This window comes from Tubulanus polymorphus, chromosome 11, assembly GCF_964204645.1.
Source record: "Tubulanus polymorphus chromosome 11, tnTubPoly1.2, whole genome shotgun sequence".
NCBI lineage: Eukaryota > Metazoa > Nemertea > Palaeonemertea > Tubulaniformes > Tubulanidae > Tubulanus > Tubulanus polymorphus.
In genome coordinates, this window is record NC_134035.1 from 3,246,628 (window position 1) to 3,269,182 (window position 22,555).

The window sequence follows — 22,555 nt, forward strand, 5'->3', positions numbered from 1 at the left end:
TGAATAACATCCTAGGCTTGTCGTATGTCCTACCCGATCTTATAGTGCTACAGATACCTAGGACTAGCGTTGGACTCCGTAGGGAGCCTTGCATTGCTAACACATAATGCCATTGTCACTAGGCTCCTTTTTTACCTTCGAGCGACTTTTCAAAAAGGTCCACTTAAAATTCCACATTTTAAGGAAACTTTTATTTATAGGGAAAGCAAACTGCCTATAAAATCGGCCACATTACAGGCCTGGCTACGATATCAATCATCTATCCATTTACTCCGGAGAATGAAGCGGAGAATTTCTCCTGCCCCCATAAGAAAATACTGCTTCCCGGAATTAAAACCACCATCGATCACCATTTCTGAGGCTTAGTGCGTATTGGATTACTGAATAAGTAATACGTATGATTCAGTCTGGTGCCACCTTTTCTCCTTCGAATACGCTTCATTCATTTTGCACAGTTATTGACGGGGTCCAGAAGTCTATGTCTCAGATCCCCGCCTTAAGGGTCCTCTGTGATTTCTGCATTTCCTAGATTGTATTGTTAAGAATATCTCATCAATCAGTCGCTCGGTCATTCGGTCACCAGTCATCCATTTATCCAGTCAGGCATCAGACCATATTTGTAATGAAGAGGGACCCCAAATCCATTGGCCCCGAGAGACAGATTGATGATAAAACAAGGGATTTTCTGGACTTTTTCGCCTGGAGAAAGAGTACCAAACTGGTGGGGGATTTCCTTCTATATTCGGCTCGGATGTACTGGCATACCTGTACTGGGATACCCATCTTTCTAAAGGTTTGATTATTTCAAAAGTTAGTTTGGGTATGTGGGGCGAAAACCATTATCAGCCGAGCCCAACTTTCGTTCGACAATGAATGGCCAAGGAAAATAATCATTCCTTAACTATAATCGAAGTTTTTTAAGGGTTAAGAGGCGCAAGTTGCATACGTATTTGAACAAAATGTGTCGCGCACGACTTAACTGGAACCATGGCCGTGACCGGGACGTGATTAGTCTTTATATATTCTGTACATGAGTCAGATCGGCTGTCATACGAGACGCACGTAGAGTTTTGTGGGATTTAGGATATTGGATTTTTGAAACGGAAATACGCTATTTAGAACTCTCAAATTCAAAAACCACCCGTCGTATCTAGGACTAATATGCTGCAACGATCAGTATATATTTGTAGAGATTCAAGATATAGACTCTGGAGCTGCAAGTTTGGTCAGAAACGGGCGATTTCAGTCTGAGTCGACATCGTCACGGCGTTGACAATTGTGACGTCATGGTCTTTTGTCCGAATGTGAATGGCCGTGGAATATGTTCGAATGTTTTCCTGTCACAATCGGGCGGACCGGATGGCTTAGTCGGTCGGCGACTAGCGTGTCACCGCTGTGGCCCAGGTTCGAGTCTCGGAGGAGGCGGGTCAGGATGTGGCAAGTGATCTCCGGTAAGCGGGCGAGTCGAGAGTACTGTCCTCCCTGGAATGAGGTTGCTAATGCGTGAGTCCTACAAAATAACTGGTGTGGGGTAAATTATGTTTAATTCAGTCGTTTCTGGCTGAATTATTTATTTATCCCACAATACCGGTCCCGGCAGCGGAGTAATTCCCCCAGGGACCTTCGACTTTTTTACAATATTAGTTTGTTATTTTAAGTTGAGTGGTGAGGGTTTGGGTCATTTTATATTTATTTAATTCCTCGAACTGAAGAAATCCAAGCGACTATTCGGTACAAGCAGCGCGCGGTGATCAATCACAGTTCTTTCTCAACTGATGATAAAACTTCCATAATTTTTCACCAGATTTCAGTTAAAGAAGATGTGTACGCGGCGATGTCTGGTGAACTTGTGTATAAATTCGGCTTCAAAACGACTCTATCCAATAGAGAATCACTCACTGGAGACCTGCCATACGCTCTACTACATAATAGTGCCGCGTCACTGCACAAACCCTTAAGCAAACTTCAATATCCTAAAGCAAAACTCGAAAAAAGTAAAATTGAGCCGGTATTACAGTTCAAAACCGGACTTTAATAGAAGGGAAATCTACACTAAAGTTTGTTGGAGTTTATCTAAACCATTAGATAAAATTTCAGCATACAATTTTAGGCTAAAATCGTAGCATTCGATATTTCTATCTTTAACAATATGTGCCTCTATGAATAGTCGAATTAAACTCGATGACCTGTAGGCCCCATTGAAAATGTTTGGCACGAATTGAATGGTTCCTGCGGATTAGCGTCACGGACTCGGGTCTGTCACAGGAATGCACGATCGAGCTTTCTGATTGATCCAATCCGGTCGCATCGATGATGCACCGTCGCTGATTGGTTGACGTAGGTATTAGAAGCGCGGTTCGAGCCGCCCGATGCCAGTCCGAGAACTGATGTCCAGCGATGAAGGTCAACCCATAAGAGCTCTGCAACAAGGCGTGAAGAAAGTGTGGCTTCAAGCGAACAACCAACTAATAAGCGGCTGATGATGTTAGGAGAGACTGGAACGTGAAGGAATTTGTGACGCCTAGCGATTGAGAACGCAAGATGAGACTGGCGGCTGATGGTGCAGATGATCGCGGAGGAGATCCCGATACTGCTGCTGCTGTTACTGGTGTTGCTGCTGCTGTTGATGTCGGATTTCAACTACAAACAGATGACGGCTAATTTGCTGATGAAGACGAGTTGCTGTTGTCGCTGATTTCCGATGTTCTATTTCGCGCACATTCATACATTATGAATATTGTGTCTTTTTAGGGTTAAACCGAAACCAGTTCGCTACTACTGACAACTACATGTACACACAATTCGTTTGTCGCAACGTCCTGAACTAGTCTGCTGCTGCTGCTGCTGCTGCATTGGGAACCGCATCAACTCACATTTTGCTGTTTCGGTATCTTTACATTAAGATAAGGTAAATTATATTAAACTATACCCATCCGTACATTTTGCATCTTCATTAGCTTGACGATTATCCGATTTGTTTTTCAGCTGGCAATATTTGAGTGACGGCAACATCTTCAAACCTCGAGACGCAGACTCTACCCCGACTACAGAACCATCTTCAAACCTCGAGAAGCAGACTCTACTCCGACTACAGTACCATCCTCAAACCTCGAGACGCACATTCTACTCCGACTACGGAACCATCTTCAAACCTCGAGACGCAGATTCTACTCCGACTACGGAACCATCTTCAAACCTCGAGACGCAGACTCTACTCCGACTTCAGAACCATCTCCAAACCTCGAGACGCAGACTCTACTCGTCATTATTTCGTTTTGCCGCATGTTATAAAAAGTAACGTCAATAAATAAACGTCTATATATAAAATGCTCTCTTTAATAAAATCTCTCGGGCACTTTGCCCCGGAAAGGACTCTCCCCTCTCACGACTTCCACTTGCCCCGGACTCTCTTACAACTTCTCACGTTCAAGGAGAGGACAAAGTCAAAAAGGAAAGACAAACGCAAAGGATTTATTCCAAATTCAAAGTAGGAATTTGTTACAGCTTGTTTGCAAAAGTAAAATTCAACATTTTATTGAAACGAACAAAATCAAAATTCAACATTTTATTTAATCAACAACCAATAAAATATTATTTAAAATACGGGATTTGAACCACCAACCACTGGTCTAGCAGTCCAGCACCCTACCCACTACGCTACAGGGACGTACAGACAGCCTGCAGGGGAACTCATATTTATCCATTGCTTAAGCAAATTTTATCAAAAAAATAATGCCATCTACCGGGCGAGACAGGAACTAGTTCCTATCACAACCCGGTAGATGGTGAATGAGAGATGAGTATGAGAGATGAGAATGAGATGAGTATGAGAGATGAGGATGAAAGAGTGAGATGAGGATGAGTATGAGAGATGAGTATGAGATGAGAATGAGAAAGAGTGAGATGAGGATGAGTATGAGAGATGAGTATGAGAGATGAGTATGAGAGATGAGGATGAAAGAGTGAGATGAGGATGAGTATGAGAGATGAGTATGAGAGATGAGTATGAGATGAGAATGAGATGAGTATGAGAGATGAGTATGAGATGAGGATGAAAGAGTGAGATGAGGATGTGTATGAGAGATGAGTATGAGAGATGAGTATGAGATGAGTATGAGAGATGAGTATGAGATGAGTATGAGATGAGGATGAGAGATGAGTATGAGAGAGTGAGAGATGAGAGATGAGTATGAGAGATGAGTGTGAGAGATGAGGATGGGAGATGAGTATGAGAGATGAGGATGAGAGATGAGAGATGATAGAAAGAGACAGAGAGGGGATTGTATATCACCTGAACTTCTATGTTCCTCGTTGTTTTCTATTCGGCAGATTCTAGATGCCGTCAGTAGTTTTAGTTTTACAGTTTTTAGTTCAAACAGATATTTATCCCATCAGCAGCAAAGTCATCACATAGTTAGTCCTCGTGGACATAAAGTTCACTATAACTGAAGTCAAGTTCTCCCAATATTTGTTCGTTTGTTTGTTTATCCTCTCAGTGAGTTCTAACGCTGCCAACACATATTTTATCCAGTTCATCTGATGTAGTCCTGATCATCAAACACAAACGTCAATAATTCCATCCTAATGATGACAAACATCCTAAAAGATATAAATGAAACTTTATAGATTTGAGGCAACCAATCAGTTATACACAGTGTAAGAGTTAAGTAAAGTTACTGGTGCATCAGAGAAATGGCAATCTAAGGTAGGCTACTCCCCAAAATGAGTGTCAGGGGTCAAATATTTTTTGTCTCCGATTTTGATGAAATTCAGTATAAACATGTATTCTTGGGTGCTGATCACAAATCTGAACGAATTTTTTGGATCTGAGGCCCAGAAAATGAGAAATTCGAATTATTGGGGGACCCCCCTAAATTTTCAAAAGGCCTTGGACCCCAGAGTTTTCGAGATATTCAAAATCTGATTGCAGATTTGGAATCAACACCCCTGAAAATATAAAGGACTAAAATTTCAAGCAAATCGAAGAGATTCGGTTTTTTGGCCAAAAATGGCAAAAATCTAAGGTGTTAGTCCAGGAGTTTTTTTTCGGCGAAAACTTTTTTTTCTCTGATTCCTTCTAAAATTGGTAGGAATATGTATTCTGAGGTGTAGATTCCGGATCCGCAAACAGATTTTGAATCGGAATTCAACTTCATGGGCAAATAAGGGTTTTAATGCCCAAAATATGCACCCCAAAAATGGGGTACAAAGTCAAAATATTTTTTTGGCCCAATTTTAATGAAACTTAGTGCAGACATGTTTTTTGGGGTGCTGATTACGAATATGGGGTTAGATTTTGGATCCGAGGCAACTAAAATGAGATATTCAGGATTTCGTGTTTTGACCCCCTTAATTTCGTCACAAATTTTGATGAAATTTGCCTGGGAAATTCGGCCCAAAATCGAATTTTATTCAATGATCAAATATTCAATCAATTTTTAAGGTAGAAATTGATGCTCTTACTAAAAACCCTGTATTATAATTCCTGCAACACAATTACAGGCTGCCTCAAATAACCACATTGACAATTCTTATGAAATGCAGAAAACAGTGTTTACAGATAAACTGCTTTCTCATAATTGTTTTGGAAACTTATAAGAAATTCTACTCACACACTCACTAGCCCTTGTCTAGCAGAAATGGTAGTCCACCGAGTTCCACAAATCCACATACAGAGTTCCACACCTCCTGGAGTCCACCACTGACTGTTTTTTTATCCACTTATAGTCCAGTTAGTTCACTAGTAGTCCGGAAGAAGTAAAACTGTGACAAATTTCAGTTGAAGTCCACCACGTCCAGTATTTGTGATGAAGTTTACACAACAGCCCGAAGAAAACCTGAAATATAAAATTGAAATCACATTAACAGGGAGACTGACTGAGAGGTTGAGGGAGGATGGGGTGAGAGGTTGGGGAGGATGGGGTCAGAGGTTGAGGGAGGATGGGGTGAGAGGTTGGGGAGGATGGGGTGAGAGGTTGAGGGAGTATGGGATGAGAGGTTGGGGGAGGATGGGGTGAGAGGTTGGGGGAGGATGGGATGAGAGGTTGGGGGAGGATGTGGTGAGAGGTTGAGGGACAATGGGATGAGAGGTTGGGGAGGATGGGGTGAGAGGTTGAGGGACAATGGGATGAGAGGTTGGGGAGGATGGGGTGAGAGGTTGAGGGAGGATGGGGTGAGAGGTTGGGGAGGATGGGGTGAGAGGTTTAAGGAGGATGGGGTGAGAGGTTGGGGAGGGTGGGTTGAGAGGTTGAGGGAGGGTGGGGTGAGAGGTTGAGTGAGGATGGGGTGAGAGGTTGGGGAGGGTGGGTTGAGAGGTTGAGGGAGGGTGGGGTGAGAGGTTGGGGAGGATGGGTGAAAAGAGAAGCAAACACAATAACTCAGGCTTAAGCAAAAGTTTTCAGCAGTTTTCAGTACGGCACTGGATTAACAGATTCTCGTTTTACACAAGAGCCCAGCCTGTGGCAGTGGGAGAAAGCTGGTGTAACTTGCTGAACAAGATGTGGTGCTGGAGGAAGTTGAAGAACAGTTCATCAAGATTTGTGAAACTATCGCCTGCACCATGTGTAATGCAAGCGGCTAGGGTAGTGCGGCCCGTATAGGCTAGAAAGTGGTTTTTGACACCGAGTGAGGTCCCTGTTAGCCTAGCACCTAGCCGTCGTTACCCAAACAACCCGGAACCCGTAGTAACAACGACTGACTGATTCAGACTAAATTTGAGTAGGTCCCGGCCTCCACTGACTGTCGTGAAGTGTCTGCGAAGTCACTGGAGTGAGGTCCCCCTAAACTGTGTGTGTGTACCTGAGGACATGAAAATGAAATATCATGTATGAATTTTTATCTTTTTTACCAATATCAAAATTCGTACATTTAGAATCATCGCGGCTTTAAAGTCTTTATCAATTGAGGGAATAGTTCACTGTAAATAAAGAATTAGCGATTGAATTGAGCCCGCTCCACAGTAAAATTGCGCGATTAATTCAATCTCGACCGTCTAGTGCTGCCGCTATGTATAACGATAGCGTGGAAAATGTGAACTAACATAATACTCGCTTGCCAGAGTCTTCGAACGGCAGGAGTGGACGAACTAATTACCGATTTGCGGGCCGGATTCCGAGGAAAATTCTCAAACTCTGAAAACTGCTCTCAAACGTTCGAACCAAGCAGTTTTTCTATAAGAGAATGAGCCTTAAAAGAGTTAATTTGAATCGGGGTATTTCTAGTATGGTCTGGGAGAGAGCGACAGGTGTTTGTAAGTTCCCTGTTTATTTGCGCGCAAATAGACTATAATCGAAGAAAAAATATGAACATTTTGTCAATTCTGATGATAAATTATCATTAAAAAATGAAAATGAATAATTTATTCTGTATACAAATACTATATCAATTGATAAGTAAGTGAATTTTAGCTAAAAAAAATTAAATATGTTACCTAAAAATAAGGAAATATCATACAAAATTCAGAACGTATTCATAGTATCATATTTAATCAGAATAAGACGACACACTGGTCGGTACTGTACGTAATAAGGACATTTAAATTCCGGCGGTAAATATGCGCTACTATTTTAGTTCACAGAAATTCCGCTATCGTTATTCATAGGGGCAGCACTGTACGGTAAATATCTAACTCAGCCTCGCTATCTTACTGTGGCATGCGAGCAATACAGATATTTTTCTTAGCCGAATTTCGTTGATTATCTAATACGATTCCATTGTATATGAATAATTCGACTATCGTTTAAGGTTTTTAGAAGGGGATTCTCTTTCTAAAACGAATTTCAAAACGTTTGTGATAGAACTCTTTTGTCTGCGGAATGTATTAGCATCCGGTAAAGCGGTAGGCTCACATGCCAAAGGAAGAACTTCAAGCAAATTTAATTTTATTCTCTAAAATAGTGCATTCAACTACCACTAACACTGTAACCAGAAATAATGCTCGGAAACTAATAAAGAAGAGTAAATTTGAAGTCAAGTTCTCCCAATATTTGTTCGTTTGTTTGTTTATCCTCTCGGTGAGTTCTAACACTGCCAACACATATTTATCCAGTTCATCTGATCCTGATCATCAAACTCAAAAAGTCAATAATTCCCGGCATCCTAATGATGAGAAACATCCTAAAAGATATAAATGAAACTTAATAGATTTGAGGCCACCAAACAGTTATACACAGTGTAAGAGTTAAGTCTAGTTACCGGTATATCAGAGAAATGGCAATCTAAGGTAGGCTACTCCCCAAAATGAGTGTCAGAAGTCAAATATTTTTTGTCTCCGATTTTGATGAAATTCCGGTTAGACATGTATTCTGGGGTGCTGATCACAATTCTGAACGAATTTTTAGGATCCGAGGCCCAGAAAATGAGAAATTCGAATTTTTGGGGGGACCCCTAAATTTTCAAAAGGCCTTGGACCCCAGAGTTTTCGAGATATTCAAAATCTGATTGCAGATTTGGAATCAACACCCCTGACAATATAAATGACTGAAATTTCAAGCAAATCGAAGAGATTCGATTTTTTGGCAAAAAATGGCAAAAATCTAAGGTGTGTTAGTCCAGGAGTTTTTTTTCGGCGAAAACTTTTTTTTCTCTGATTCCTTCGAAATTTGGTAGGAATATGTATTCTGAGGTGTAGATTCCGGATCCGCAATCAGATTTTGAAACGGAATTCATCTTCATGGGCAAATAAGGGTTTTAATGCCCAAAATATGCACCCCAAAAATGGGGTACAAAGTCAAAATATTTTTTTGGCCCAATTTTAATAGAATTTAGTGCAGACATGTTTTCTGGGGTGCTGGTTACAAATATGAGGTTAGATTTAGGATCCGAGGCTCCTAAAATGAGATATTCAGGATTTCGTGTTTTGACCCCCTTAATTTCGTCACAAATTCTGATGAAATTCGCCCTCGAAATTCGGTCCAAAAACGATTTTTATTCAATGATGTCAAATATTCAATTAATTTTTAATATTCAATTAATTTTTAAGGTAGAAATTGATGCTCTTACTAAAAACCCTGAATTATAATTCCCGCAACACAATTACAGGCTGCTTCAAATAACCACATTGACAATTCTTATGAAATGCAGTGAACAGTGTTTACAGATAAACTGCTTTCTCATAATTGTTTGGGAAACTTTTAAGAAATTCTACTCACACTCACCAGCCCTTGTCTAGCAGTAATGGTAGTCCACCGAGTCCCACAAATCCACATACAGAGTTCAACACCTCCTGGAGTCCACCACTGACTGTTTTTTATGAGTATCAATCTAAATGGTCCTAAATGGACTAAATGGTCCGGTTAGTTCACATATAGTCGGGTTAGTTCACTAGTAGTCCGGAAGAAGTTGACTGAAGAAGTAAAACTGTGATAAATTTCAGTTGATGTCCACCACGTCCAGCATTCGTGATGAAGTTTACACCACAGCCCGACAGAGGAAAACCTGAAAAATAAAATTGAAATCATATTAACAGGGAGACTGACTGCGAGAAGTTGGGGGAGGTTGGGGTGAGAGGTTGGGGGAGGATGGGGTGAGAGGTTGAGGGAGGATGGGGTGAGAGGTTGGGGACAATGGGATGATGAGGTTGGGTGAGGTTGAGGGAGGATGGGGTGAGAGGTTGAGGGGGGATGGGGTGAGAGGTTGAGGGAGGATGGGTGAAAAGGGGAGCAAAACAGTACAATTACTCTAACATAGTAGCCTAAAGGCTTCAGCAAAGGTTTTCAGCAGTTTTCAGTCCCCTGGTCACACTGGTTTAACAGATTCTCGTTTTTCACAAGAGCCCAGCCTGTGGCCGGGAGAAAGCCATTGTAACTAACTGGTCGAGTCAGGGCCTGGCCGGCTTCACTAGTGTGTCGTGACGTGTTTGCGAAGTCAATTGGAGTGAGGTCTCCCTGTGCGTCCCGGGCCCTGAGGACATAAAATATGATGAATTCTTATCATTTTACCCAATTCAAAAGTCGTACATTTAAAATCATCGTGGCTTTAAAGTCTTTATCAATTGAGAGAATAGTTCACTGTAAATAAAGAATTAGCGATTGAATTGAGCCCGCTCCACAGTAAAAATAGAGCGATCTAATCTTGACCGTCTAGTGCTGCCCCTATGTATAACGATAGCGTGGAAAACGTGAACTAACATAATACTCGCTTGCCAGAGTCTTCGAACGGCCGTAGTGGACGAACTAATTACCGATTTGCGGGCCGGATTCCGAGGAAATTTCTCAAACTCTGAAAACTGCTCTGAAACGTCTGGCCAAACAATTTTTCTATAAAAGAATAAGCCTTGAAAGAGTAAATTTGAATCGGGGTATTTCTAGTATGGTCTGGGAGAGAGCTACAGGTGTTTGTATGTTCCCTGATTATTTCTGCGTAATTAGAATATATCGAAGAAAGATTATTGACATTTTGGACATATGGACATTTTGTCAATTTTATCATTCAAAAATGTAAACGAATAAGTTATTCTATATATAAATACTACATTAATTGATAGGTAAGTGAATTTTAGCTAAAAAGAATTAAACATGTTACCTAAAAAATTAGGAAATATCATACAAAATTCAGAACGTTTTCATAGTATCATATTCAATCAGAATTAGGCGCCACACTGGTCCGTATTGTACGTAATAAGGAAATTTAAATTCATGCGGTAAATATGCGCTACTATTTTAGTTCACACAAATTCCGCTAGCGTAATTCATAGGGGCAGCACTGTACGGTAGATATCTAACTCGGCCTTGCTATCTTACTGTGGAATGCGAGTAATAAAGATATTTTTCTTAGCCGAATTTCGTTCAATGTTTAATACGATTCCATTGTATATGAATAATTCTACTATCGTTTAAGGTTTTTTGAAGGGGATCATCCTTTTAAAACGAATTTCAAACCATTTTTGATAGAACTCTTTTGTCAGCGGAATGTATTAGCATCCGGTAAAGCGATAGGCTCACATGCCAAAGGAAGAATTCTGAGCAAATTAAATTTTATTCTCTAAAATAGTGCATTCAACTACCACTAACACTGTAACCAGAAAAAATGCCCTGAAACTATTAAAGGAACAACTTTCTATGAAAGAATTAGGCTTAAGAGTAAATTTGAATCGGGGATATTCCTAGTTTCGTCTGGGAGAGAACGACAGGTTCTAGAAGCCACGCAGTTTTTTTTCAGTTGCCCTGTTTTTAGTTCAAAAGCAAATCGGTAGTGTCACATATTTAGTCCTCGTAAAGTTCACTATAACTGAAGTCAAGTTCTCCCAATATGTGTTCGATTGTTTGTTTATCCTCTCGGTGAGTTCTAACGCTTGCCAACATCCAGTTCGATGTAGTCCTGATCAACAAACAAAAATGTCAATAAATACCGGTACTATAGTTCCTAATGATGACAAACATCCTAAAAACAGACATGACAGTCATTTTGGCCAAATTTTCATCTTCAGGAAATATGTGGTAATGTATTCTGATGGTGAAGAGTAAGAAGTGAATGGTGATAGCCCTCAGTCGGCTGAGAAATACTGTTACGCCAAACAGGAAAAAGGCTCGTGGCTCCAGTTAGTCGAGCGCGACGAGATATATTGTTTCAAATATATGCACCTCCAATGCCTTGCGCCTCCAACCTGAAAAATATGATGTAGAGGACATGGGCCGAATGGAATGTTAGCTGGACCATCATAGTATGGGCTGTAAACAGTGATTTAAGTGGGATTCGATCCAAATGTTGAGGATAAATGAAAATCAACCAGACGCGTTTTACCCGAGCTTCACGTGACCAGAGAATGTTAGGATAATCGCCCTTAGAACAGACATATCTAAAAAATCTAGGAACCGCTACGATATCTTTTATAACATTATTACAATAAGAAACCATTACGCGTATTTGTCAAACCCGAACTTCGTTGTAAACCGGTTAATTGTCTTGGACCTGTGAGCTATTGATCCGCAGCAAGATTCCGTAGTAACTAAAAAATGTTTGTAATGTTGGTTTTTGTTTGCGTTGGTGGTTTCTTTATGGGTATCAGACAACAAACGATGTAGTATAAAATTGTGCAAGTTGTTGTTTGATGCTTTGATCTATCAGCGCTGACAATAAATCAGCCAGGTGCAAAAATAATTCTTTCTCGGTTCTTGTGCTGCGATATCTGGCAAACATTCAGAATCATTTTTAAACTTAAGAATAGACGGAACTGTAATTGGTTGGGTCGGAACAATGAGGTGCTTTGATAATGTGGTTTGTGCAGGGATCTCGCTGTTACTTCTTGATACTCCCGACTACTTTCTATAAAAGGAAGAACCGGAAGTATAGGAAGACATTGTTGTTTTGCTTTATCCTGTATTATAATAGAATTAGTTAAATTATAAATGAAAATTGGTATAATAAGTATAGAATGATTTTAGATTTGATAATTAATTACATTGTATTTCTGAATCAAAAGTTTACTATTGTTAATTGGAAAAAGAAACGATGAGTTTGTTCCATAATCTAGGTGAAAACTAAGTTTTGAAAATATATCTAAATTAAGTATCCTGGATGTTAATTAAGGACAAGACCTTTATAATCGCTTAAGTTTTATGGAAGTTTAATTGTGGCAAATATCAATACTAGCTCTCTAAGGTTTCTGTTGGTGTACATGTCTGTTGGTAACCCGTAGAGAATAGCTGCTCTCTCAACAATGATAAGCAAGGAGTGAGTAAATCAAAGCGCGTCATGACAGGAGCGTTGAAAAGAAAAGTTACTTTGGCAAATCAGTTTCTCAAATAATTTTAGATTAGCGAATCATTAAGGCTAATTCTACATGTCCAAAACCGTCATGACAGCTAGGTTGCTGCTCCTTGCCAAAAGTCGAACGGGAGAGTCGGCATTCTAGGAATGCCGATCTTTTCCATAAAAGAGGCCCGCAGTCTTGAGAAAGCAGACCTACTAGGGACGCTCGTTAAGATACTTGAGATCTGGGTGGAAATACCAGAATTAAGACGGGTTGCCAACAGTAGTGTACAATAGGAATTTAGAGTTAGGAATTGGACTGTGTGCTATCTGGAGATATTACTATTATCAAGGTAAATAAAATCTATTTTATCATTATTATATTCAATCAGAATTTCGGCATTTTAGTTTAATTATTTGGGTTTGTGCACGGACACGTTCTCTCGCCAGGGACCGATCTTTACGTTTTTATATTCAACGATTAAGGAGAGGATTGTGACCGGTGTATCACTATATTTTACAATGTGTTACATAATTTTACACTATGTTTAGAAACGTTTCTTCGCCATCGTTTCTTCGCGTATTGATAACAAGTATTCTTTGTTGATTCGACGTAAGTTACTTTATTCATGTATCATGTATTTGACTGATATTTTCAAATATCTGTATCAATCGTTTTAGATTTTGTACAGTATAGTTTTCTCCTGACCAACTACTGCATTCTACATCATCTAAGATTCTTTTCCACGGTTTTAGGTAACATAAAAGCTTTTTAATTCCATATGTGTATTGTACAGAATGTTGTAATTTATTCATGAAATAAGTAATTCATACTTTCACGTTATCATTGACAATGAATTTAATACATTGTTATTTATGATAAGAGGTAGAATTCATGGCAGTCGAATAGCACCTTACACCTATAATAACAGATAAAATGATAGTTCAAAACATCAACAGCACTTCGAGTACACGTGGACGCTAAGTCAACTTCAACAATCTTATATCAATTTCCAGTTAAAGCCTGTTCAACCGATATCGATAGCAATGCGATAGCCGCCTGCTCGGTGACCCTTGGCAAATAGAGTTGATTTGTTTATAAGAAGAAGACGCTTATGTAAGTCGTATAAATCGAACGGACCACGTACACACTACAGGTAAGAACAAAAGTAGAGAGTTACGTATATGATGTACATGTATAGCAAACGTACGTTCACTTATTTCTAAAATCAGAAAACAATGTTACATGATTAAAAAAAGATTAGAAAAAGAGACATTACGTATTCAAAGGGGTGAGACCCCGCTTGCCTCGGATCTCACGGGACCATTAATCTATCTCCGATGTAAGCGAATTCCGGAGTAACCAAGACGATATGTCGCCATCATTGCAAAGTCGGAACATTTTAAGATGCTTTTTTTCTGGCCGGGTAACTATGATCGGAGGCAAGCGTGGTCAACATGGACCCAGTTCCACAGTTGAGTTAAAATCAGTTCATTTTCTCAGTTAACTGAGTTCTCTGAGTTAACTCAGAGTCCAATCTTAACTCACAACTGTGGAATTGGATCCTGAGGTCTGATTGATAATTTTTCATTAAGTAACCATCTCCTAAATTCAGACTGTATGGCTTACGTATAACTTAGGAGTAATACAATGTATTTTGTCGTTTATGAGTTTATTATCATTTATCCTTGCTTTTTCAATATCTCGTCTTGCATTGCTGGAATGATACCCTCCCGGAAAGCAACGTCCAGCAGCTCTTCCGAGTCGGCGATCTTCGGGTATTCGTGAATAGCCCATTTGAGGTAAACCATGAATTCCTTCCAATCGATTCCGCCATCGCTGTCCATGTCGATCGCTTGCAGGGCTCTCTTCGTGTCGGAGCAGCGATAGCAGCCGAAATAGGGCGCCATGAATCCGTTATAGAACGAATCGAACTCCAGCATATCATCGCCTTAAAATGTAACAGAAAAAAATATATATAGTATTTACACACATAGGATTCGGTTCCTGGGCTAAGTAGGTGGTTTTGGAGTTGCAAATTGTAATTAGCCAAGTTAGAACATTAGCTACGGACCAGGGACCAGTTGCGTAGTCAAGACTTAAGACCAAAGGTGGTCTTAAATCTTAAGACTGATCTTGAGTTGTTAGATTGGCTATAGAACTAAGTTTGTCTTCAAAGCCCTGTCTATGGAACCGGACCCTGACGACTAGTTAACTTTGAACTTAAGTCAGGCCCGTACAACTGGGAGCTGTTTCAGGATTAGTGCATATTTACAATAACCTGGTGTCAAATTAGAAAACGTAAGAATACAGTACATTGAGGGATAACTTGTTTTGATTGGTGTATTATATACACCATTTAGATACTATTGTTTCTACGTTGATTCGGCTCATTTTATCTGATAAAATCTACTGCTGTAGCGAAAGAGGTTACTTTTGGAAAATAACAGTTGCAAAGATATTGATTGAAGAACTCTCGTCAGAACTTTACCTTGAACGGTATCTTTAAGATCCCACGTATCCCATATTTCACGAATCTCGGCAATAAGTCGTTCAGCATGAAGCGAATTGGTCTCCATTTTAGAAATAGCTTCACTCATCGCTTCGGTCAAAGAACCTCCCGCTCTATCGTATAGGATAGCTAAACCGACCATGCTTTGGTATTCTTCTTTCCTGAAAACGAATCGAAAAAGAACCGACCGATGTATTTGAGTACTGAATTACATTAACGATCACTCTATACCCCAGGCGCGGATCCAGGGTCAAAGGGGGTTCACTTAGGGAATGTTGGGCCTATTTCTTAGCTTCACCGCTGTTATTCTAATCAAAACAAAATCGTTGTTCCACATAAAGATCTTCAAGAATGGTAAAACAGCTAATTGCCGAAACAGGATTTCGATATCTTTCAGTTTTTCAACCAAATATTTGATATTTCTTCGGAGAATGATTCAGTCTGCAATATTTGAGGATGGAAACTATAAGGGACCTCGACATTTTTTCGTGTTCTGGACTTCTGGTTCGTGTTGTGTATATACAACGATACCTGTTGTTGCGTAAGTCCTCGAGCATCTTCTCTTTCATTTTCGTCGTCCGTTCGGTTGTGAAATCAGCGTTTTCGCCGAACAGGTGCACCAGTCGCAGTCTGATTATCTCCGGTGTGGCGACGGTCGTGATGCGCATCGTATTCTCCTCGCCGAAAAACTTGGCCATGTCGAAGTCGCCCTTGTCGAGGCTGTACACGAATTCCAAAGCCCTCTTGCCGTAGATAATCTGTCGGCCGTGCGGTTCCTTTTCGGTGGTGATTTTTGTCACGTTTCTGGCCGCTTGTCGCAAATAGCTACAGTTGTACCTGAAAATGGCGAAGTTTTACTCACGTTTATATGATCGAAAGATTATATCATCAAATAACGCGGTAAAATCCTAGAATTCAGAAAAGAAAAAAGGCCCGAAAAGTTTCCTTGAGCTATAGTTAATTTTCATCTTCGTCTGCGGGTTCACTGATATAAGCATATAGTCGAAACGTTGAAACAAACTACTAGCTCGATGAAACCATTCGGACCCATCTATCTTTCCGATATTGTAGGATTTTAGCGTTTTGTCGTTTCAGCTCGGACTCTGAATGTTTCAACAAGATTATCGTATTATAAGTGTATTGGGGACGGGGCATCATTCAACTCAAAGAATCTATCGAATCTGTTATAATTCGTTCTTTGTCCCTCGACCCAGACGGAGAGGCGTAACAGTGATGTCCCGCTCTGCCGTCGCTATCGTAAACTGACAGAATGAAATTTTCCCTGGACAGAATTCTCACCTTTTCAGGACTTTCTTATTGCCGAGTCGTATCAAGTTGGTAATTGTAACACACGATGAAGCGGCTCCCATCGAAGCGCCCTCGCAGCAAACGCTTGCCCATATTCCGTTACAGCCGAAAGCTAGTGCCTATAATATGACCGCAAAAAACACTGTTGAGACCTTGGTTGATGCTGTGTTCAAAGAGTTTGTAACGGGAAACGATGTTTTATTCATCGACTTGTTTGGTTCTCCAGGACCCAGTTCTACAGTTCTGGGTCCATTTCCACACATCCGAGTTAAGATTTAACTCCGAGTTAACTCATTGAAAATGAACTGACTTTAACTCAGAGTTAACTCTAACTCACAACTGTGGAACTGGGTCCTGAGTTTTAATTCGACCCTTTCATTGAAAATGAAACGATTTCGCTCACAACTGTCGAACTGGAGCCAGAAATCATCAAGTCATTATGCAACCAAAATAGTTTGAAATTACGATACTGATCTATATGAGCGAAAAGTTCAAATACCATATCCATGAAATAATGACCCAAGTGTAGAATCCGATTAAGTAGTTCCGGGACAAATCAAAATGAAGAACCGAATCACTACCGAAGTATGGAATAATGTTCCTACCACCCTTGCACTATTACCCCGTTTACTACACTTGGGCCAAAAAGGATCTTAATTTTTGCCGAAGAGAAATTCACTCACTTTTAGATTAGTTGCGTCACACAATCCATACTTTTCGTGTGTATGAACTAACAAATGACCCTTCCAATCATTGTTGTCCATAATCTGTCGCAGGAATCTCGACCATATTCCGCACTCTTCCGGTAAGCTCGACCCGGTCGGATCCTCGAAGATGATGCCGAACGGACGAATATCGGCCGGCAATTTGCCCAAGAAATCGGTCATCTGGAATATACGCTCTGGCTTGTCTTTCATGCTATCCGGCAGATCGCGGTAGTTGATGAGAACCTGGATTTTAATGAAAATCATAAGGGGAATCGCATGATGAATGATGCAACATCAATTTCGTATGAAATAGACCGATATATTCTCGGCGATTTTGATAATAAAGCAGTTTAATAACAAATAAGATCTTATGAAATGCTATCATGATTGCCACGCGTAAACACGATAAAGGTAAGCGTTTCATAGTTTGATTCGTAGTAGATGAACACATGGAAAAAATAAAAAATAAATAAAGAGTTGAAAAGGAATAAAAAGCAAAAACAAAAGGAAGGAAAATGAATAATTAAAAAGACAGATTTATAATCTTGGTGATCCTGTAATGATCTTATTTCAAAGTTAAATGATCTGTGACAGTTTCGAGATCGCATCTTCAGATGAGCAGTAAAAAATTTTAAAAATTTATCAGTTATTGTCATTTGGTGAATCTGGTATTTATTTATGTAAATTATTCTGGAAATAAATAAATGAATAAATACACTGTTGATGCGACTTATTAACTGTCAGAAAAAAATAAACTTTGACATATCGCAATTGCGGGATCATTCGTCATAGGGATCGTAACATTCGAGATGAATTCTGCAGAAACACTAGCGCTAACCTTTGCGTCCTTATGCAAATTTTCGTGACACCACACGATCCATTTTTTCATTAAATTTTGCATTTCGGTCATCGGGAATTTGTCGAAATCGTAAACGACGTCGCTCAAATCCACCTCGAGTATCGCGCCGTGCAAACCGAACTGTTTCATCTTCTTCAAACCGATCGGGACGTTTTCGGTGTTGGGCACCTTCTTTGCCACTTCTACAGTAAAATAAAAACAACGAGAAGACCAACTTGAAAGTTTATTGACGATGTGAAAAATATTCTATATGTATTTTGCTTTATTCTGTCGAAAATTAATGATATGATAAAGATCGTATAATAAGAAGGATCAATGCTGTTGATTCGAATTTGAATAAATCCACAATTGAATTGATTTGATTTGAATTGACAGGCAACCCAAATAGTGATGACGTAGTGCCACGTCCAATCACACAATATTCTAATTCATTTTCAAAAATTCATAGAAATTCATTAGATAGAAAATAAATCATGAATAATTCAATAAAAAATAAACGCCTATTTTCGCTAATGGTAATTACTGTTTTGAAACACCAATTATGATGACGTAGTGCACATCAACTCACACAGCTCCTTATTATAACGCAAAGTAGTTATTAATTTATGAAAACATTTTTGAAAGGTTTTTACGGCGTCATAAAAACGCGTTAGGTTACGCTCAGGTTCACATGACCTTGTCACGCATTCGCGTTTCTTTTTTTAAAGATTTTATCGCCAAGAATATTTCCAACTGGTTCTAATACGAATGGCATTTCACAAACGAATGGCATTTCACAAAAGAACGCGCGCGTTTAACGCGTTCTTGAACCGACCTATTCAATCATATCATCAAATTAAGGATATCGCGATACAAAACCAGATTGAAAAGCAATAAAGTATTATTACGATATTATGCATTATAGAGTTTAGAAGCGCCCTGGAGACATATTCATAAAAACAATTTCGAAAAAAATTGGTTGTTTATTTCCAAAAAAACTGGTTTTTATTGTTTTCATTGTTAAAAGTGATTTTTGGAGGTTATTCCGAGATTCCTGAACTGTTTCTAAGAATACGTTGATATGTCACCAGTAAATTATACGCGTACGCTTAGGTATACGTTTTTTCGCTTACTTGTGGTAATTTCTGAGAAGGCGAACATGCCATCCGTGTCTTCACCGTTATCCTTCAGCTGCTGCAGAAACAAGTCGTCGACGCGAGTCATGTGCGAAAACGAAGCGACCACTCGATGTTTGAAGCCGAGTTTCTTCACTTCGTTGTAGATTTGCCATTTGTTTTCGATCGTGTGTCCGGTCAACGAGCCGACCGTGCTTTCGCGGATCGAGTTGTCCAACACGAACAAGTCTAAATCCCTCAAAACGTCGTATTTGCGCAGCTTCGCGTCTTTGGCGGCTTCGTATTCGCCGACCATCGCCGAGAAATCATCGTTCACCTTCACGTCAGCCATCGCCTTACTATGCTGTTCTATATTGGCCTTGTACTTGCGAAACATGTCTGTTTGTATTAATAGCCTGTTGACACAAATAAAAAAGTATTCACGTTAAGCCAATAAACGTTCAGGACCCATTACTTGGTAAAGTTTAAATCTAGAGTTAAAAATAGTCCATTTCTTAATGCCTTAACCCTAAACGACCAAAACAAATATAAAAATGGACAAAATGATCTTCACCCTTGTAATTAGCTATTTCCAAAATCTTGATGTATTAAATTAGGCAGCCAGAAAAATTCACCCCAATCAGTCGCTTGGCGTTTCAGACTGCTTGGAAGATTGTTTAAATGAACCGGAACCGAATTTCCAATTATGTACTTCGATTTAAAAAAGAAAATTCTGTAAATTAGACCGCCGAGCAAACAACTATATCTGTACTTCGATTTCCGATTTCAAAATCAAACCCCCTGTTTCGCTCCCGGCTGGTGTGGTGGGTCTGTAAGGGACACTCAATCAAAAAATCTAACGAACTTTACAAACCAAATAAACAACAGGGACAATCCCTATTTTAAGATCCAAAAAAAAAAAATCAACAGTGGAATAAGATCCTAACAAGTAGTTTATTCAAGATTTCGACTATAATATCCTAATAGTCATCTTCAGGATTACTATTAGGATAGTAAAGCGAGATACTTGAGTATTCCTGAACATGACTATTGAGATATAGTCAAAATGTTGCAGCTAATGGAAACTGTTCAGACTCGCTTATATTAATCGTTTTTGTATCATGGGGTTTTAACGTATCGAACTATTTATGATGGTGTCTTCGTTGTCCTATAATCCTAAAATTCGAGGTCGGGGTCTGGAATGCCTGGAATTCGGCCTTGTTTCCCCCCCCCTATTTGCCGAATTCTAAATACGTTTCGTATAATACTAACACAACTTTATAATTGCTGTATCGTTTCAGATGGAATCAAGGCTAACATTTTTGCTCGTGGTCGCTTCGCTGTTCGGAGCGCCCGCAGTCAGCGGCCTGCCTCTCGTCACCATCTTCAGCAAAGCGATTCGATATTTTGCATCGGGCGACGCCGCCGCAGCTGCACCAGCCGTACACAACGGGCCACCAGCATTCTGCAACGATCTCAGCTGCCCACGATTTCAGATCATCGACAAAACGCTAGTACGTATTAAACTACCGGCAGATCAGAATTGCGTTTTGTTGAATTAACCGGCAACCAGTCTAACCAGACTAGCTCCAATAGTGATGACGTAGTACACATCCGATCCTCAAAGTTAATGGTCAAAAAGACATGAAAATTCATTCAAATTGAAAATAAAAGTCAAGAATAAGATTTGATTACAAAATGAATGCCAATCACAATTATAATTGTTATTCTGAAACGCTAATATTGATGACGTAGTGCGCATCGACTCACACAGAACCCCTTCAATAACGGATACTCGGTATCAATGTATCCAAACCTTATTGTAACCATTTTTACTGCGTCAAAATTTTCAAGAGAAATCTATCAGCACGAATCTGCTTAAAATGAATGAAAAATTATGTTTTCGTTTCCAAAATAGGATTACGAATTAAGACGTTACGAAGCAGTGCAATGGGTATCGACGAACACGAGCGAGGGATACTCATACACGGTATCAACGACGAGGTTGTTCCGAAAGTTGTTCAAATACATTAAAGGAGCTAACGCAGAAGGTTGGTTTTCCTAGGCAAGACTGTCTGGAGAAGAACTCCGAACGCAAAATAGCAAAGTGACGTTTTAGTTGTGAAAATGGTTCATTCAATGATAGAATTCAGTCCAATCTCTTAGTCGAAATGCCAATCACCCTTTTTGTTTCTTCATAGTTGTCGGGTTTCTTCAGTTCTCGATTTTGATAGACACATTTTTTCTCAAACAAAATTTTTGAAAATAGGGATTATAGAATTTAGTCGAAATGTCACTATTAGATTTTCTTGTGATTTTTTCACCTACAACCGAAGAAGAAAATCGAAGATGGAGGAACTTTACCTACTTTGAGAAATTAGGATTTTTACCGAAGGTTTTTTTACGCTGCTAACCTTTTCCTCGAATAACGATAAATTTTCTTCTATAGCGCTCCTACAAATTATAGTCAGTGCACGTTGCATAGGTATAGAACAAACAGCTGATAAAATAGTAATTTAAAACACATGGGGAATAAATATCAGGTTAAATTTACAGGTGGCTAAATTTCGGTTTAGAAGGTGTATGTAATTACGTTAAGTCAAAGAGGAATAACACCTATGCATATTGACGTGTGTTCTGTGTCTCATTAAATGATCTGCAGAATTCGGCATTTAATTTCAGAGAAAAAGATCGCCATGACCGTACCCGTGATTAATCTTATAAACGAAACCGCCAGCCCCAGACAACTGGAAATGTCGTTCTACCTCCCCGCGGAAAAGCCCCAGCCGTCCGATCCGCGAGTGTATCTCACGAACACGCCGAAAATGCTCGTCTATGTTAGGTGAGATCGAAATACCTAGATTAACCTAACGATCAGTAAAAACAGATATATCTATCTGAAATACGAACTTTCGTTACTTAACTTCTCGGGTACAACATGTTACCGAAAGGGCCCGAGTATTTTTGAAAACGCTATTATTCGAATTGATCTTACCTTTCAGAGAATTTGGGGGATTTACGTTCGGATACCGCCGGTGGGAAATGGAGGCTAAGAAGTTGACAGCGGCTTTGGATTCAGCTGGCATAACCTATCATTCGACGTTCTTCTACACGGCCAGTTACAACAGTCCTTTCACTTTATTCGGACGCCACAACGAAATATGGGTCATAGCGAAATAGATAGCAAGTTATAGCAGGAACTATTGCCACGGTTGAAAAAAAGTCTTCTCTAGCGTGAAGCAATACTCTGCACCCTATAGAAATAATCCTAACTACACATGTATTAAGATTTGAGTTGAATAAATGATTAAGAACTGTGAAACTGAGACCAGTGTACATTTCTTTTATCCTTGTTGTCGATAGCACAAAAAGCAAATCCGCTTTTAC

At 39.6% G+C, this 22,555-nt stretch overlaps 2 protein-coding genes across 2 annotated transcripts; one reads left to right on the plus strand and one right to left on the minus strand.

Annotated features, from left to right (window-relative positions):
• Positions 1-13,704: 13,704 nt before the first annotated feature.
• LOC141912593 (heme-binding protein 2-like) lies at positions 13,705-22,494 on the plus strand. The gene is made up of 5 exons (XM_074803885.1): positions 13,705-13,844; positions 20,470-20,682; positions 21,087-21,219; positions 21,851-22,010; positions 22,171-22,494. Exons 2-5 carry the CDS (start codon positions 20,470-20,472, stop codon positions 22,346-22,348), a joined length of 684 nt encoding a protein of 227 aa, XP_074659986.1. The 5' UTR covers positions 13,705-13,844; the 3' UTR covers positions 22,349-22,494.
• Positions 14,276-19,565, minus strand: LOC141912902 (uncharacterized). The gene is made up of 7 exons (XM_074804327.1): positions 19,173-19,565; positions 18,054-18,245; positions 17,192-17,458; positions 16,500-16,627; positions 15,732-16,037; positions 15,171-15,361; positions 14,276-14,642 (listed from the first exon to the last, which is right to left on the minus strand). Exons 1-7 carry the CDS (start codon positions 19,563-19,565, stop codon positions 14,371-14,373), a joined length of 1,749 nt encoding a protein of 582 aa, XP_074660428.1. The 3' UTR covers positions 14,276-14,370.
• Positions 22,495-22,555: the final 61 nt, after the last annotated feature.